Here is a 19,306-nt window from a genome sequence, read left to right on the forward strand (position 1 = left end):
CTAGGTGATAAAGTCACGATTTGTTGAATGGCTACACAAAATAAACCGTGGCTGTCCGTTCTGTCGTTATGTTTCCGCAGTGTAATATAAAATTTATTTTTCTCTTTTTTGTGTTTTGACGAAACGAAACATATAACATAACATAAACATATGATAATACAATAATATTGTACTTCCTTGTACGGTTTAAAACATTCTAAATTTTCTACATTTCATTATTTGTTCAAACAGCTATATGGTTTTTGTATTTTTTGTTTCAATTAACTCTTCCTAATTATAAATTCCCTAAATTAACAATTGTGTCATTTCACCACCTTTGTATAATATATATAATTTTTATAATTGATATGTTTGTTGTTTTAAATGCTTCATTTATTTTGCATTTTCACTTTTTTTTATTTACGGTAATTGTATAATTATATTGGTATGGTATATAACTGTCTCTATTTTTTTTCCATCCTTCTATACATGTAAATATGAACATTTTCTGATATGTTTTGTTTTTTAATATTATTTTTATGATTCATTTTTTATTTTAATAAATTTTTCAAAACAGAAGTCAGATTCTTTCGAAGGCAATCGTCTTTATGTTTCATTTATTATATTGATGTTTCTTCGTGTGTTCTTTTTTTCTTTTTAACTTTAATGATATGTATGATCTTGATCAATTTTAGGCATTTCTACGTTTTTCAGACGGGCACACCAAGGTAATCATTTCGTAGACAAAGTTCAGGTCTATAGACATACAGATCATTGAGCTCTTCTGGTCATCGAATGACTACTGATAGTGTTAAGAAATATGAGAATGTATCACCTTGCGTGTAAACTTCATTAAATGAGTCCATAGCCACCTTATTTGACATAATTTGTGACTTTATTTCGGTTAAAATTGGAAATAAAAAACTGCATCAAAAATCTTTCGACTTACCCACAAATTTGACAACGTAAAGAATACAAGCTAGATAGCGAATAGGGCAAGTATGGTATTTTTGGAAAGGTTCGGTCTCAGGCTATGAGATAGAGTAGCAACAGAAGTTCTACGCAGCAGTGGATGAGCTAGACATGACCAGAAAGCTTCCTGATGGTGAAAAAAATCAGTGAAAGTTGTCCACATTCACCAAGTAAAAATGTTAATTTTCTTGTTAGTACATATAATTGTTCGGTAGACCAGAAACAACCAGTAATTAATTTCATTTTTCGTCGAACTTTCCATCAATGAAAATAAATAGATTTTCCACTAGAAATGAGTTCGTTTGAGGTGGCGCCATGCAAATCCGTATGTGCTCCGACTTGTATGGACTGGCCATACCTACTTATCTACTTTCATTTCTTTCCATACATTTCCATTAAAAAATCTCAGTAATCTGGGCACCCCCACAAGAAAGTTGTTTAAGATTAAAAAAAAAACAATTGAAAAACCCCCTCCAAATTTTTTGGTATGTCAAATGGGATGTGCTAGCCTTCATTTTAAGCCAATAAAATGAAAAATCGGTTGGGGCGCTCATTAAAAAAACCATAAAATTGGACTTCGATGCCACACCCTGACTCACAGCTACAACCTTTCGACCCGACGATACTTTTATTAGAATCGCCTGTCAAATCTCTATAAACTACCATTAGATCAAAACCGATCGGGTCATTCGATTTCGGGGAAACGTTTTCTGAAAAAGGCATGATTTTAAAATTTCAAATTTTCTTAGAGTCGTCCCGAGTCGGAGAGGTAGTTAAAAAAAAAACTTCTTCTACGAAATGATCACCTTGAAATTCCCTATCGATAGCAACATAAACGTCCGGAAACAAAAATGACGACCCCGATTCAAAAAAAATTTCGCCGACAGGAAAAAAAACCAATCGAAGAACAATAAAATGTCATTATTACTGTCAAACTTCGTTTCTCTGAGTACTCTCTTTTACAATGTTATTTCAAATGGTAAAAGAGAAGAATCAAAGAAATGAAGTAGAAACAAAAATGCAACATTTTACATGTGCAAAACAGTAATACTTGCACAAATCGTAACAATGTGCTAATTTTTTGAGAGACTTTTTTTCTTTTTTATGTATAACTAAAAACTTACCTCCCAGTGTGTAGGTTGAGTTATTGACAATAATAATCTACCTAACCAACGACCTTATTAAAATCGACAGAACTGCCTTCCAAAAATTAGACAAACGAGTGAATCGATTTTCTCAACTTTTGTTTTGTTAGAGTAAACAGGGCAGTTACGAGACCCTTCTTTTTTTTTGTTACGAGCCCCTGATTTTATCACTTACTAGCGAACATGTGTATCAGCGCTCGTAATCTGCTTGGGGGCTCGTAGCCAACGTAATAAGTTTAACACATTGGAACTGACAGTTTCCCGAAGTCAACAATTGTCAAAAAAAAATCCCGTTTGTATCCAACCATTGAGTCACATCGTCGATCGAATGAACTGTATCAAGCAAGATCAATATCGATTTGTCAATTTAGCGCCTCAAAATCAGTCAAATTAACTGACAAATTTCGGTGTGAGACCTATGTTAATTCGAAAAATATTCAAAGAATAATCATAGACTCAACAAATTCCTGTGTAACAGTTAATGATGATATTGCTTTTCAACAGCTGGTCCTGCAGGTTGGTAGATGAGGTCGGATAATTAATTGAAAGAAACGACTGTAAAGCGTTAGTATAACTGCTTTTAAAGGGCGGACAAGGTACGATGTCTAAAGTTAAATCTCTTTCAAAAAATTGATATGTGATTACCAGTTTCAAAATAAATCGATAAAACCCGCCAAAAATGGCTTTATGTCCCAAAATTGATCTTTGATTAATTTAAATTCTACTAAATTCAATCTACGTTTCTTTAACGACATCTACTCTGAAAGCTTACTTTTGTTGTCTCAATTTTTCTACACAATTTAAACACTAAATCAATTGTGGCATAATACTCTGCAATGGTTCCGATTTCGTTTTTTATTTGGTTACTTACGTGTCCTCACTTAATAAACCTTTCATCGCATCCAATGCATCCTGTAGTGATTTTGCATACCTTGACGCACTCGTATGATGGGCCGAATAAAATGCCGAAACGCAAAAGACAATTTCGTTCGGTTTTGGATTGTATGAACATCCGTAACCTTTTGGTGTTACTGGGCCATAACCCATAAAACTGTCGGTGGAACAGGCGACCTATATGTTTGGTTTCAGTTTAGTGGATGTGGGATTTTAGTTACGAAAAAGAAAAGAAATTTATTTCAAGAATCGAAATTAAAAGTGCACCGGAATCGAAAGTGCTTTGTGCTTTAGGTGCTTTTTAGGTACTTCACATGTTTACATCTAAAAGAAATGAAATGTGCTTGTGCTCATTAAAAACGAAATTTATTTCCCAATTGAAAAATATAAATCCATCCATGGACAACGATCGACTCACCTGGCTCGTTGACAATAAGAAACATTGACTGATTTTATAGCTTTCGTCGGTGAACAACTCGTGCATCGGTTCACCTTTGTCTTTGCACGCTTCACGCAGACCTAGCAAGGGTATATCGAGTCCATGGCCTAAGATATTCTGAACCATAATTTCAGTTTGACGAGCAGCAGCGCAACGAAACAGTTCTTGAAGATTTTCACGCTATGAAAATTGAGTACAACATCACATTACGTTTCCAACCACTCCGACAAATGGTTTTAACTTACGCTGTAAATATTAAATTTGACCTTTCTCCCGTCTACTTCATCTTCTTTGTCACTTTCCAAGTTAACATTGGCTCCCTCACCCTGACACATTGCCTTAGCCCATTCTAAGGCTTCTGTACTAGCCGACCGAATGCAGTCAACACGACCCTAACGAAATAACGTTTCATTATTCGCTGGTTGGTCATACATTTATATTAAACTCTACACTCACCAACAGGAATCGTCGGGTCGATGCACTCTCGTAAGTCGTTACCACATGTCCATACAACCTGCAAAACATAAATGTTGTTGTAGGATGAGTCACACTCATTGGGAAAATTAAAACTCACTTGAAATATGCCAATTGCAAGGCCAATTGAATGTAAACGTCTGGACTGACTTGACAACTTTTGATGAAATTCTTACCGTAGTTCTTGTAGCGGTAAACATAAAAGTCTAAATCTTCGATACGCTTATCAAAGCTCACTGCTGCTTCGGCCAAGCGTTTTGTTATTTCCGGTGATATAACCCATTCCAACCGTTCTGGCGGTGGTAGATGTTGCAAAGGTACACCGTCCTCACGTGGTGCCATATTGTCGATGTTATGCAATATTTGTTCCAGCAGTAAAACTACAGCAATGCCTTCCGATGTTGAATGTTCATAGCACAATCCCCAAGTGCCATCATTACAGATGATTATCTTGAATTGAATGCTTTTGATGCAAACAGAAGTCAGTTCAATTCGTAATTGTTTGTCTTACCTGCATCGTTTTATCGAACCATCTATTGGCTGAGTTACACTCACTTCCACCGCCATGGATCATTTGATGTGCCATATTACTTTCGTCACGACCACTAGAAACATGTCCAGCCGCAGTAGCACCAATAAACCCATTTGCGTTGAATGTCGTCGGTAACGATTCGTCCAAGCAAACTAAGCATAAAGCTTGTTCGATAAGTTCGATAATCCGACGATTCGGTTCTTCCTGAAGTAGCACTTGACGATCTCTGGCCCACAAACTTCGTGGTTCGGCGGTAAGTAGACCAACTGGCGCTGGTTTCGATGGAAGACACGGTGCATCGGACAGGAGGTATAACAGCTGAGACGCTATTTCGTCTTCGGTGAGTTGACCACGATCTGCAGCTTTAACAGGGACACAGTACATCTGGTATACGTTGTTATTAATTGAAATGAGTCGTTCCGCATTTAAAATGAAAATGTTTTTTGTTCACCTGATTTCGGCAACAAACAATTACATGTTGATCACTTCTCGGCTCTGGAAGATATTGACTGTCTTTTGGATCGCCTGGGCGTCTGCAAGATCCCAGAAGTCGGTAGTATTGAGCCATACATAATGGTTGACCCTTTTCCCTAGATGCACAACGTTCCTTTTGCAGTTTTCCGCTACAAAATATTTTCTCTTTAATCTAACCAATCTCATTCAGCCATTGAAATCGTTCGTTGCTACCTATCAATGTTTTCCTTATGCTTCATAATTCCGTCGATAACCTGAGCAGCGAATCGTGCTACATCATGAACTGTGGTGAATTTTCTGGGTGGTAGAACCATACCTGGATTGGAGTTTATTGGCAGTGGAATGCGAACATCCATGTACATGTCATTAAGCCAGTAGTTATATGCCTGGAAAGAAGAAATGAGTAAATTATGAATGTGGTATGAAATAATTGTTGCCGCTGCTGCGGTCATCCTCCCAAATTTATTAACGTTTTTAAACACTGACACTCCATTTTCGCACTTTTAGCACTTTTATTTTTCACTAGTAGAGATGAGCGGGCTGCCCAAAATTTTTGGGTGTCCGATGCTTGCCCACTACAAAGTTCGTGTTGGCCAAAATTTTTCAGGCACTTCATCTGTTGGTCTATTAGTTCTAAATCACCAAAATATAAATTGGGACGGAGGTCAAAAGGTCAAACTCAGCTCATTTAAAATTAACTCAATCGCCTTGCGTCCGCAATAGATCAAATTTTGTATAATTTGTAGTCAGTCAACCAAACTCGCTTCTTGTTGCTCATATCGGGGCTGCAGCAGTAAACGCATTCATGGTTAAATTAATATGACATTGTAAAATGTACCAGGTGTTACTTCTAACGCGGATATCCCGTGCCAGACTAGCTTCCGGCATACAGAAATAACTGTTGGTGAAGATTTTCTGATAGAGTTTTGTTCATGCTGACGTAATCTTTCCAAGAATATTTTCCAAGGACATCCATGAAAATCTGAACAACAGAATATAAACAGAATCGTTTACTTAATGTTATCTTCACAAACTTATGGATTAAGTTTCGAAATGTTAAGATTTCGAACGCTCGTTTTCTAGTTTAATACGACGAAGTTGTTGCAGGGAAACTATTCAGAAGGATGGAACTTTCATCCCATTATCTCCCGAGTATAATCGTTTTATTAAAAATTAAAGTTTTGATACAACTAAACAGATTAAAGTAGAGAAGCTACTTTAGCAGGCATACACATTTATTAGTAGAGAAAATATCTTCTAGCGAACACAAAATAATTTGTCAAGTTTGTTCCACCTCCGCCACAATTGCACAACATGCCCGATGCAGATATTTTCAAAAAGTGGATAACTTTTCATTTTCTAGGTCGACAGCAAGCCTGGAAGAGGGTTATGAAGCGTGATAAGGCCTTAGGTGACAATTACTGATATATTTATGGCAATTTTGCTCTTGATTCATTAACACTTAGTTTTTTTTTTTTAGATACGATGAGAGTGCATTGGTGGTAAGTAATTGTGAAAGGAAATAAATCGGTTGGGAAGGAATGAATTTCCCTCGCATATGCAGCTGGACCAACACACTCTTATCTTTTCTCTTCAAAATAGACTGTATACACATACGGTGTAAACTTCTCTCGGGCTTCGCGCTCGATGTACGTACACAGCTTGTGTGAATTGGTCTGTGTTGAAATATACCTTTTCAATATAATTTCTCAGAAGAAAATAGCTCAAATTTCGTCAGACTGTCTGTCCACCTCTCTTGCTATCGATGCGCACGAGTGAATAACCGCTTAAATTTCGTAAAATTAATTTTAGCATTGTACTGACTGGACTTACTGGCGATCGGGTGATGCCCGATGCGTCTTTTGAACTTTTCTTCAAATTCTTATATAATAACGCCTCTTTATAGTGTGCCTTTGTTCTACGAGCCAGATGCGACTCTTAGTAGCCAGTGCGGTCCAGTGTCTGACACTACATACTGCAAAAATAAACATGTTTGCAACTCAGCATCATAATATGCAAAATTTGCAAACTTTAGCTGCCTAAATCGTAAGTACTTTATTAGGCTTACGATGTGTGTTATACATGTACAGCGCAATGAAGCACCTTCCATGCTTTGCGCATAAATTTCAGAGTTTTCTCGTTCAACTACAGCTCGTGAAATTGCCTGAAATCACAGTCTGCAATACGTAAAAAACTATTGATGTCACTCGATGTCATAAATAACCATTTGCTCAATTGTTTATTACTGACTTAAGCTTAAGGTTTTCATTAGAGCGCAACCTACAATGGTTTTTAAGGCTTCTGTTAATTCACAGTTTCACTATTTTGAGTAAAGTAGTTTACATGGGACATGGGAATTCAAGTCCCTAGTCAAATCAAGTGCTCCTGCCTGGTTTACTTTACTCTGTCGTGGACAAGGTAAACAAAATTGCTTCATGTTAGATTTTCCCGCAAATTCTTTGTTCAAATCAAATTTCCCCTTCAAAACACTTCCCCGTTATAATGGTCTATATTGTATTTCTGCAAACATGTCCTTTTATTGTTGCTTTATATTGAAGGGTCTTTTTCATAACAAATGTAGAGAAGGTACAGCTGAAGATTCTATTGCAGACGAGAGAGTTATTAGTGAAGTTATAATGGTGGCAATCTTGCATCGTCAAGTGCATTCAGTAACGAATTTCAGTATGCAATCACAGCATTCGCGAACCAACGCTACATACTACTTCTAGGAAACGAAACCTTTTAATGTAACTGAGCCTCGACGGTTCGATACTTAATTCCCTTGACTGTGAAGTCAATGGTCATATATATCATAAAATACATTCACTATGATCGATTTTGTAATAGTAGATTACAGCAGAGCCTATGTAAATGAGTAATACATGTGTGCGATGATTGTGGCGTGTGAGCCGAAGGCGAACCGCCTAATTTCGCACACATGTATTACTCATTCACATAGGCTCTTCTGTACTGTTCTTTAATGTGTAGGCATCCTGTGCGTTGTATTTACATTGTCTAAGATGAAAACTACGAAACAATTTTGCATAAAAGCAGCATTTCGGAACCTTTTCACTTCTAAACATTTTGCACTAAGATTTCATTTTCATTTAGTAGGCATCAGTCGTGCCTGCCATTTCGGCGATATTTATTTGACTTCTTTATTGTTGTCATTCTCAGTTTCAGTGAAAATTTTTTAATTTTGTTGTTTCAAATTATAAATTCAGTTGTGATTTTAGTGTTTTCTTAGTTGTGTCGATGGCACGCGTACCAAAAAATAGTTTTGCCTGTGTAAATTCCAATTTATATCATGGTTTGAGAGAAGTTAAAACATAAACAAAATCATCGAAAAATTTCCGACCAGAGTATGTAAATGATCGCGCGTAGCATGTAAATCATCGAAAAACCTAACATGTAAAGTTCATTTACATTCTCATCGCAGACAATGTAAATACAACGTACAGGATGCCTACACATTAAAATGTATTAAATGTTAGCAAAAAACGGAAAATACTGAAATGTGTGTAACGCTTGATAGCACGATAACTTTAGTAATTCTGAACCGATTATCAAAAATTTAGTTTCACTCGACGAGGAAATAAATTCCTGAGCTCAAGTTCGTAGATGGTCAAAATCCACCTACTGATCTGGGAGTTATTCCCAAGATTTTTTTAATAGTTTCTTGAGTAAATCACGATGAGAAATAACATTTTTGTGCTCAATTTCGAACATGGTCAATGTTAGACTCATACTCATTTGCTCAAGCTTTGCAAAAGCAAAAGCATTTTTGTCTGGCTTTCGGATTTAACGATATCTCGAGAAATCCTGAACCAAATTTGGATGTTTTGGTTGTATTCGACGAGGAAAAACGTTTTTGGGTTCAAGTTCGTAGATGGTCAGCTTAGTACTCATGATCTTGAAGTAATTCCCAAAAGCAATTTTATCTGGTTTTTGATTGCACGATAACTCGAAAAATCCTGAACCAGATATCGAAAATCTGAAAGTGATGGACTAATAATTTCTAACAACATTCACTTTTTTTATAACTTTTAACTTCTGTGCAAAAACAACGCATTCCAATATCTTTTCATTGACATAATTCTTTTCTTTCAATTTAAAAAATTCGAAAGACGCTTTTCATTTCAATAATTTTTAATAAATTGGTTGATTCCAGTATTTAAACAAAAAATATTGTTCGGGCGAAACCTATAACATCGGTGCTGAAGTTGGCATTGTAAATGTAAGAGTGCACTAGTCTGTGCTAAAGTCCATTGTAAAAGTAAACATTCTGTGAGCTTATCACTGGTCGGTGCTGTCGGTGCTACAGTTAGCATTGTACTAGTAGGAATCCAGTGTGTTTATCACTGGTCGTTGCTAAAATTAGCATTGTAAAAGTAAAAATACCATGCGTTTATCACTGGTCATTGCTAACTTTCCTCATTTCAATAAAAAAAATCAATTTATTTTAATTTCCCTAAATTTAAAAAGGCAGTCAAGGGACCCGACCCACAAACAGTGGGGCCTAGTTTTATCAAAAGACTATCACTGTAGTATGAAAAAAATCTAGACAAAACATCTGGTATTCATTTAAATTCAGCATCAATATTACTGCTGTCGAATCCACATTACAGTCTTAAGCTATTCTAATTCACCAACTAAACGGTGTAATGAAAACAACACAGTTTACTAATAACTTCGTTTTTTTTAAAACATCCTCTTCCTTTTCAACGTTTTAAAAGCTAAAACGCCAAATGCACACTTTCAATTACAAAGTTTTTAATAATACCACCCAAATGTACAGTGTTGAAGGTAGATCCATGCTGGAGTTTAATATTTAAATGCGGAACAAAAGAGAAAATTTCACTCTTTTCCGGAAGTGAAAAGTAAAAGGTGAACAAAAAGCATTCTGATAATGAACAAAAATCACTAAACCATCGTTTCTATACTATGCAATTTCTGTGATTTGCAAAGATGTTTTCCAGTTTTTTATTTTTCGTTTTTTTCTTTCTTTCTTTCTTCATAATGAAAATCTCTTCCGTACTAGAGCAGATTGAAGGGCTATCATAAAATGAGGAAAATCTAAACTGAAAGACCATTAAACGTTTATTTCCATTATCAAACTATGATAATCGATGAATATAACTCCCACCATTTGTTACTTGGAACAAAATATCTTTGTGAAAAATCTTATTTCCGTAGTTCTGATGAAAAATTGGTAATGAATTATTTTGAATTTTTTTGTGTGTGCTGTTTGTGTTGTGTTATCGATACCGCTTCGGTTTTGGCATCATGTTTGATGTATGTTTAACGTGACGTTAATTAAGACAAATTGACTTCAATGTTATTTTTATTATTGGTCACAGAACGGTGTGCTCTATACGGTTATTCGTCTTATCTTATCAACTTAATTGAATTAATAGGTAATCTGTGATTGAATTACATTCGATGTTTTTACATCTATGCGATCGCGTTACTTCATTGTTACGGCGTTTAACATTAAAAAAAAGATTTTTTTTACGGATACATTGACATCATTGAACCTTGTTACGCAGTTTACAAGCAAACGTTTTTGTTTTTGGTTTTATAAATTTAAACCGTCTGCATTTGTCTACTTTTTTGATGGTATCAATATCAATATATAGAAAAATGGGGAGAACTTTTAGCCACACACCGGAAATACACGGAAAACTCAACTATGCCTTGAATTTCAATAAAAAAGAAGAAATTTTCGAAATGGAGAACTTCGTTGAAATTGTGCTGATCGACAATCTCCCGCTGCGTGACGCATTTAAGTTTTAATTCCGACTCGATACCAGAATATGATTGTTTCCTTCCCATGTCATCGACTCTCGAACTACGTTATAACTATTTAGATACCTACCGACGAACCGATAGAAGATAACTGTTTCGATTGTTTCAATATTGCACTTTAATTGACGATATTTGAAGATTCGATATGCGATTCCGAGGCCTTCAATATTTGGATGATTTGAGCGAGTTATCTAAAAAAAATTCAAAGCATCGATCCGTGGTGAACATTGTAAGACCAGGTGACCTCAGCAATTGAGTTATAGGTAGATTTTTTTTAAAGACCTCGAGAACAGCTGCTCATTCACCTACGGGTGAAAACTTCTCCATTCACTTCAAGATGATGTGGTCAAAAAACAAGGGAAAAACCACTTACACGATTGACATGATTGGCGGAATGTTATTCAAGTGATTAACCAGGTACTAACTAGGTCAATCGTCGTAAGTCAGTTACTAATCACGTTAAATCACCACGGCTAGAAATCGTGAGGTGGTTTCCCACACGCCACCAAAATGGTCGACGCTTGACTTTCGTGCCAGAATATGCAAAATGGAAAATTATAACGAGTAGATCGCATTCATAACGTCCTAAAGTTCACTCAAGCTTCCTAATTTGGGTAGTCGCAGAGTGTTTGATGGCGGCAACGGTGTGTACACCTTGAACGAATCATATGATGTGACTAAAATACGTTGAATTTGTGGAGACATGTATAGTCTACATTTACGCTAGATATCAATTATACACCTGACTCTCCTCAGAGTGTACTTGCATACTTTGAGGCGGGTTTCGGAAGTCACGTTAGGCCGCTTGTCCAGACTAGCTCACTTCAAGAGAAAATCACTCCATGGTTACACACAAACCGAGTGTATTCTTAAACGAGTGTTTGGAGTGTTTATTCATTGGTTTTTTCCCACTCATGCGCATATGACTAGGGCAGCCGATAAATTCACGCTGTAAGTGCGGTCGAAATTCAAAATGGAAAGTCTTTCTAACGTAGCGTCATTATACAAGGAAGCATTGAAATGTATTTTTCGGTTAACTTTTTCATCGAATCGTTCACTTAAAATTCAAATTTTAAACCCACTTACGGCGTGAATTAATGTGCTTTGTCGTTTGAAACACAAGGAAATGTCAAAATTATTGAACAACTAAAATTTCTTTTGACAGCCAGTCTTCATTGTAATTTTTAGAAAAAATATTTCAATTGCAGGACTTCAGTTAGTCTGTGTGTAAGGGTATACGGTGTACTCTTAGGAGTTTTACCAGTAGCAACACCTACAATATGCCAAATTTATCGGCTAACAGATTTAGGAGCATTGAAGCACACATATTAGGTACGTGCGGGTCGCGTGCCGCCTTCGAGGTACACGTTTTGAAATCAATTTCTGTTCCAGATGTTTATTATATATCGAAATAATAGCTATCTTCATCTCATAGCTACTTTCTGCGTTTTCGCATACATTTCGGTATGCATTGTAGTAGGTGTTTCATTTTTATCATTACGCGTATTTTTGTATGATTTTTCACCTTCTACAGCACTTATCTTGTAAACGAATCCCATGACGTCTCGTCGATAAGAATTTGGGACTGCAACAACGTTTTAGACTGATCATCTTCGCTATCTTTTTGTTAAAGAAAATCGAATCAATTGATCGGAAATTCAATTTGTCGTCTCGGGACAACTCCGGTTACAATACCCACAGACTGTGACGTTGTATTCCAAAGCAGACATTACTTTTTTTAATGAATCGGGAACGGGAAAAACACCGAATCATTACGTACACATTTAACATAATGTAATGAAACAAGATAAACGAAAAAGCAAATATTTTCATCACGTTCGTACATATTAATAGGAAATTCACATTTAATCAATGAATGATTTCAATTAGTTAAATTAATGTAAAAGTTAGAAGTTCTTATCTTATTTCGAATTATTTTGATGAATAGGCCATCCGGTAAGAGTCGGTTTGCCAACGTATATAATAAGGCAAGAAAAAATAGGGAAGAATTTTCCCTCAATTGTGAATGGTATCTGATCGTCATTCATTCATTCGTTTGTTCTCACTTAATGCTTGTAGTAAATTTGTACATTTACTATTCGCATAATTGATGAAAGTGGAAATCAAACGAGAAACGAGGAATAGAATTGCTAGGATTCGAACATGTATTATGTACCTATCAAAGAAAATGTTAAAGTCATCAGAGTAAAATGGTTGAAATAGTTATTGGTTGACCGATGGGAAAAAAGTCGGAAATAGCATTTCGAGGGTGTTGTTCCGAGAAAAGTGCAATTTTCAACTTTTTTTTACAAAAAGGGTTTTTGAAGATTCAGGGGGGAAATAAAGTGACTATTTTTTCGCCTAATTGTAAAAAATACATACTTTTGAAGACAAGCGTTGAAAGACCCATTTACTTAATGACATATTTTTGACCGAGATATTCTTTTTTGCATGGCTTCATACATGGTTTTTATTATTAAAAAATTATTTAAATAATGTCTCGGCCAAAAATATGTCACTAAGCTCAATAGGTCTTTGGAAAAATAGTTCTTTCTTTTCATTAGGTAGAGATGAAAAGTTTAGCGAACCAGTTTTCGTGTGAAGTTTGGAGATCTCAAGCGAAGTCTAGATGAAGAGTCACACGAAAACGTGTGCATAACTCACGATTTACGAACAGAAAGTATTGTTGCATGTGTGCGGTGTGAAAATTATTATTGAGTGCGCTCTCTTCTAAATTTAAGAATGTTTATTTTCTCACCTCGAAAAAAGAGATCGGCTAGAAAATAAACATTTTCTCATCTGAATTGTCAAATTCTCTCAAATTCGAGCTCAAATGACTAAAATCATCATTTTTTCGTTGATTTGATTTTCATGTTTTTTGCGAATTTTCACTAAACTCATTCATGTAAAACGTTGTGTTCACCTCGGGGGAAAATGGTAAATTTCCATTTAATGGACTGTGACATGAATGTACGTATCTGTAGTGGACGGTAGATTTTAGGTAATTTCGTGAGTGAGGGCGATCAGCGAAAGTGCTTAAAATGAACTGTACACAGCTGCTCACAGGTACACAGTTTTTCATGCAAATCACAAGAAATATTCCAAAATTTGACCCAAGGCATGACAAACGCATTACTCATCTATAGGAGTTCATCAATACTTTAATAAAGTAAAAATTGGTTTCAGATAGTTGAACATATTGGGGATTTTACACAAATATGAAATATAGCGTCATAAAATTAGACGTATGGACGTTTGAAATCTGGGAATAATTTTATCAAATATCCTTTGTTAGTGTACCATGCGTTTGATAGTGAACTTCACTTTATTAATTTAAGCTCGTCATATTAAGTAATTATAATAAATTAAACACAGCGTTATTCCAGTTTTATCTACTACATTGATTAACAGTTCAATCGGGAAACGTAGCATAAAGTACCGCCATATAGTAATTTATTGGGAGAATGGAATATCTCCATGGACTTTGCAGCCAATCCTAAATTTATTATAACACTGGATTTTTCTTATATTTTTTCGTGTTTTACTACCTAACGATCATCCCTGAAAATCGATGTAAAATTGGTTCCCAAAAATCTGGCGCCTAAAACTACCAGTGAAATAAATAATTTAATTAATTAGTCGATTGAACAAATCAACATCATCAGCATATCAGACGGTCATAACTTGTATGGTTAGACTGAAAGAATTCACATCTAGATATCAAACGTTCACTATATACACCACCGATCTTGATGGTACCTGTATAGGTGATTTATATACGAGCGTAAAATAAAAAAAAAAACCTCACGTACAAATAATTTTTTGCAACAATCAATCGATATCTGATCACTGCTATCTTGTATCACTAAAAAGAATAGAATGTTTAAAATAATTGAAGTATAAATAACAATCAGGTTGGATTTTTTTGCCAAAACCATTGTGAAATTTGACTCGTTAGCATGAGAGGTAAGAACCGAATTTTCATTTTGATATTACATATGGGAAATGTTGTGCTATTCAGTGTGTATCGTTTATGAAACCCATAATTCTACCCGGATACTAAGAATTATGTGAACAATATGTGACTTCAAAGTGTTTGAGTGTTTTATGCTAAATGATTTTCTTATTTTTTTTTAATAATTTCGTTAGAAAATCATTTTAATTTAATAATTTAATTTCAGTCATCCACATATACCTAACGCTGATTAGCGTGACCGGTTTTTATGCACAAAAAATTTATCCCGAATGTCGAACGCAAGCGCACATAACCACAATGTGGCCGGATTATGACGATCCAACTCGATACTTTTCATGTTCAGGCTAACGAGCGCCATGAAAGTCGATCGTGTGCTCCTGGTACGAAATTTTAGTTTTGCCCATCAGACATGTGTACACCCGTGGATGTGGGTAGCACCAGTTGCTCCTAGTGCGTCTCATGTACCCAACAATGCAGAAATTTTGACGACTCCATGCCCGCCTACAGCAGCGCCGACAACACCTTGTCCAACTGAAACCCCATGTCCACCAGACACTACTAGGACTACAACTACAACAACAACTCCATGTCCACCGGAAACTACCAAGTCTACTACCACAACAACAACAACTCCATGTCCACCGGAAACTACCAAGACTACTACTAAGACTACAACAACAACAACAACTCCATGTCCATCGGAAACTACCAAGACTACTACTAAGACTACAACTACAACAACAACTCCTTGTCCACCAGACACTACAACTACAACTACAACCCCTTGTCCACCAGAAACTACTAAGACTACAACTACAACGACAACTCCCTGTCCACCAGGGGAAACAACGACAACTCCTTGTCCACCTGGGGAAACAACGACCACTCCTTGTCCACCAGGAGAAACAACGACGACTCCTTGTCCACCAGGAGAAACAACGACAACTCCCTGTCCACCAGGGAGGAACAACAACAACTCCGTATCCAGGAATCCCAACACCACCAACAAATTTCCCGACTCCACCAACTGGATTTCCAACTCCTCCAACAGGACTTCCGACTCCGCCAACTGGATTACCAACACCACCGACTGTAATTTATTAAACATTTTAACGTTTGATTCATGAAAAATGAATATTTCTTTACGGTGGAATTTAAGAAAAAGTTATACTTCTTCCATAAAAATTTGTTTAAAAAATTTATAATCAAACAGGACACTCCCTGATAAAGTCAATTTTTCTATTGAATCAACAACTACAGCATTTTCGAAAAGCTGACTTAGAAAAGTCCTTTAAAATATCATTAAAGAATTTTGGGAAAAGAATTAAAAATACGAAAATTCGCAGATGGCGGTGTGATACGTAGTCCGAAAATTAAATTGATATCGTCAACTACCAAAACCGTTAATTGGCCATCTAGAGCAATTCAAGACAAATATTTCAATTTTTCCAACTTTTTTTTCGAAATGATTTTATTTCAGATTTTAAGAATAGACATCGTCTGAACCACAAAACGATCAGGGACTTTTTAATCAATGTGTAACATGTTTTTTTTTAGGCCTTCCGACTCCTCCGACAGCGCTTCCTACACCACGACAGGAACGCCGACTGATCCTACTGGTGGACCACCCACACCTACAGATCCAAATCTAACTCCGTCCACACCCGTTATGACTCCGCCAACTCCATCTCCAACTCCTAATTCCCAATTACACCTTCAACGCCAGCATTGACGCCACCAACTCCTCCAACAGCAATTACACCAGATCCTGAAAATCCACCAATCGTTCCGATTCCCACTTGGCCACCAGATGCAGAAGATAATGTTCCAACGGTTTCAGTACCCGCCGCCCGGTTGGGATATCATTGATTCTGGAGAAGTGCCCATTGTTCCAGTACCACCACCAGGATGGCCACCAGTGGAAGATGACGGAAATGTACCAATCGTTCCAGATGATCGTGGGATTCTGTCGAAGATGAGACGATGGAGGAAGTACCAATTGTGCCGCCACCAGATGGCTGGGATCCTGATGATGGTTTCCTTCCCGGTCCCGGTCCCGGTCCAGGTCCATTCAATGGTTTGATAGAAGAATCCAATCCTCAAACTTCCAAACCAGACTGGTGGTTTTGTAATAGTCAGGAGAGTATTGTTTTTTTTATTTTGCACTTATAATATAATTAGGAGAGATAACATTTAATATTTTTTTTTAAATAATAAATGGATCAATCGAATAAATGTTAAATTAATTTACTCACCCAATTGTCTTCGTTCTCCCTTTTCTCTTGCAAATACTCGTGAGAATCGGTCCAGGCCGCTAATGAAATTCTTTACAATCATTTCGTGTTTGTCATGTTGCTGTTGCGTTAAAACTGGTTCAAGAGCACGAAGATATTCAGTCATTGTCTGTTCTAAAGGCGGACAACGGTACCGGTTACCTTTGGCAGATCCTACGAAGAGAGTAATAAAAAAGAAAATTATTATTTTCATATAACTACAGCGAAGCATGAACTGTGTATTGCTCGGACTATTGTTCATTTCGATTTTCACATAAAAAAATATTATACAAAGACGCATTTGTGAGTGTCTAAGGGTTAATTGTGTTTCTTTTTTGAATTGTTGTAAGGGTGAGGGAAAGGTTATAACGTTCAAACAACTTTTTGATAATAGACAATTGAAGAGTCGAGAAAAACCCTCATTTTATGCGTCGAACAAATAACACGTTTATTGCACTTGAGTGTAGGGGTGGTTTTCACAATATTCGCTTCGAAACAATGAAATTGTTATTATTGCGAAGATTATTTTTCATATCATAACTTGAGTTTCTTTATGTGACACACAATGAGGGGAATAATGGTTTTATTTGGTGTAAGCCGTATTTTGTGAGCAAAAAAAAAAATACTTCGCACGATGAGATATTCACTAACCGAGTGAAACTGTTTCTCATATTTTCTTTTTTGATTTGCAACTAGCAAGGAGTGATAATATGAGACAAATTAGATGACAATTGTTTTAGAACTCTACATTCATCCTGTTACTTGTTATTTTCGAACAACGCACGCACGGTTGCTGAACCAAATTTATCAAAAAATTTGAACCTTCTGATTTCTCTTCGTATTTTACTTTTTTTGGTCATATCCATAACAAAAACTTTTGCGTTCGATAGGGTAGAGTTGCGCAGTGGGCGCTTTTCGAAATAATGTAAAACATTATGTGTGTGTTCATCGATTTCCATTAATTTTTACGAGATAAGTAAATAAATATCCTGATACATAATCTGGATTGAATATTGTTGTGGACACAAATTAAACATGTATGTATGTTTTACACTCAAAAAGAATTCTCCGCTCTGACTCCGTTAAACTAATAAAAATTTTCGAGTGTGGAAACAAAGACCACAACGATTGAATTTCAAAACGGATGACTGTGATGACTAGCTCTACATGGCATTATCCGCGTTAGAGTGCACATACTTAACATCTTTTTTTTGGTAAGTAAAGTCAATAGATCATCTTCAAAGCCGTTTGAAATCCATCCACGATAAGAAATGCCATCTACGTAAAAAAACTCATAAAAATGAATGAATGAACGAAACATTTAACGAAACTAAAGTGAGGTACGTGTGAAAGTGGCCGTTTTTTGAAGATGATCTATATTTAATTTCAATAACAGTTTGCTGATTCGAATTAGAGATTAATTAATTAAATAGATACGTTATATGAAAATGAAAGTATCCTTACTGTTTTGCCACACGTAAAAATCCCGCTTTGTATCTATAAGTTGTTCGTTTCTATGATTCTAGTGAAAGTGAAATTGTAGTTTTTACGTGGCAAAGCGGAGTAAAAATTCGTTTTCAAACACATTTTTACTAACTGTGTACAAATATATTCACGTTTAAAAAATAAAAAAAGATTTTTTAAACGAAGAATCTTCTCGTGCAAAATTTGTTGCACAGTGAAATACTTATGTGACATTTCATTTTACTGTTATTGTTCTGTTGATAAAAGTGTATTTTTATCAATGGCTAAATAGGCAAATGACATTAAACTTGACAACTTGCAATGCCAACTATGAAAAGTTAGGAAGAACGCACGATATTTTTCGTTTCATGCGTTATTTCACTTTTTCGTAGTAGATCAGGCTACTATAAACAAGGCTGGAACTTTGGGCTTCAGCCTTGCTATATACACTAATAATATTTCTATCTGACATACTAAGTAGTATATTCAAAGGTTCTTTGAGCTGTCAAAGCGTGCATCTATAGAGCAAACCAAAAAAATGTCTAGTTACAATATACGTTGGGTTAATGACTTCTGTGGACGTTGTTTTCGACTTGTCACAAATCATTTTTACAGAACGATGAACAGACCTATTTACAATGATGTCGATGTTAGTTTTGTGTGGCGTTGATAGATGAATTCTTTGAAGTGGAAACATTTTTGTAACGCAATAACATTCTCTGAAAATGTTTTGGGAATATATATTAGTGGAAGCACTGCTGCGAAAATTTGATTCACTTGCGATAATTTTCACTTTCGCAGGACTTCGTAAAATAAATATCTACGTAAATTGTTTGGAGATTGTATAAGCATGATTAGATTATAAGATCTCTCTTG

General features: G+C 35.9%; 2 protein-coding genes across 6 annotated transcripts in view; one reads left to right on the forward strand and one right to left on the reverse strand.

The window, feature by feature from the left end:
* Positions 1 to 1,288: 1,288 nt before the first annotated feature.
* The window catches only part of LOC119068511 (choline O-acetyltransferase), a gene marked incomplete at its 5' end in the record, with an annotated part of 80,738 nt that continues 62,720 nt past the window's right edge, over positions 1,289 to 19,306 (reverse strand). Inside the window, 8 exons of the mRNA XM_037172116.1 lie at positions 1,289 to 3,167; positions 3,409 to 3,609; positions 3,675 to 3,821; positions 3,886 to 3,943; positions 4,004 to 4,353; positions 4,415 to 4,819; positions 4,887 to 5,058; positions 5,123 to 5,295. Of these exons, the coding sequence (XP_037028011.1) occupies positions 2,964 to 3,167; positions 3,409 to 3,609; positions 3,675 to 3,821; positions 3,886 to 3,943; positions 4,004 to 4,353; positions 4,415 to 4,819; positions 4,887 to 5,058; positions 5,123 to 5,295 (1,710 nt within the window). The remainder of the gene's footprint in view (positions 3,168 to 3,408; positions 3,610 to 3,674; positions 3,822 to 3,885; positions 3,944 to 4,003; positions 4,354 to 4,414; positions 4,820 to 4,886; positions 5,059 to 5,122; positions 5,296 to 19,306) is intronic.
* LOC119068470 (extensin) overlaps positions 15,085 to 19,306 on the forward strand; it is an 11,752-nt gene continuing 7,530 nt past the window's right edge. For 3 of the 5 annotated variants that reach the window (XM_037172073.1, XM_037172076.1, XM_037172077.1), the window contains exon 1: positions 15,085 to 15,508. In XM_037172073.1, the coding sequence (XP_037027968.1) occupies positions 15,119 to 15,508 (390 nt within the window). In that variant the 5' untranslated portion in view covers positions 15,085 to 15,118. The remainder of the gene's footprint in view (positions 15,509 to 19,306) is intronic. The other 2 variants (XM_037172075.1, XM_037172079.1) reach the window with 2 other exon arrangements.

This window comes from Bradysia coprophila (assembly GCF_014529535.1).
Source record: "Bradysia coprophila strain Holo2 chromosome X unlocalized genomic scaffold, BU_Bcop_v1 contig_185, whole genome shotgun sequence".
Taxonomy (NCBI): Eukaryota; Metazoa; Arthropoda; class Insecta; order Diptera; family Sciaridae; genus Bradysia; species Bradysia coprophila.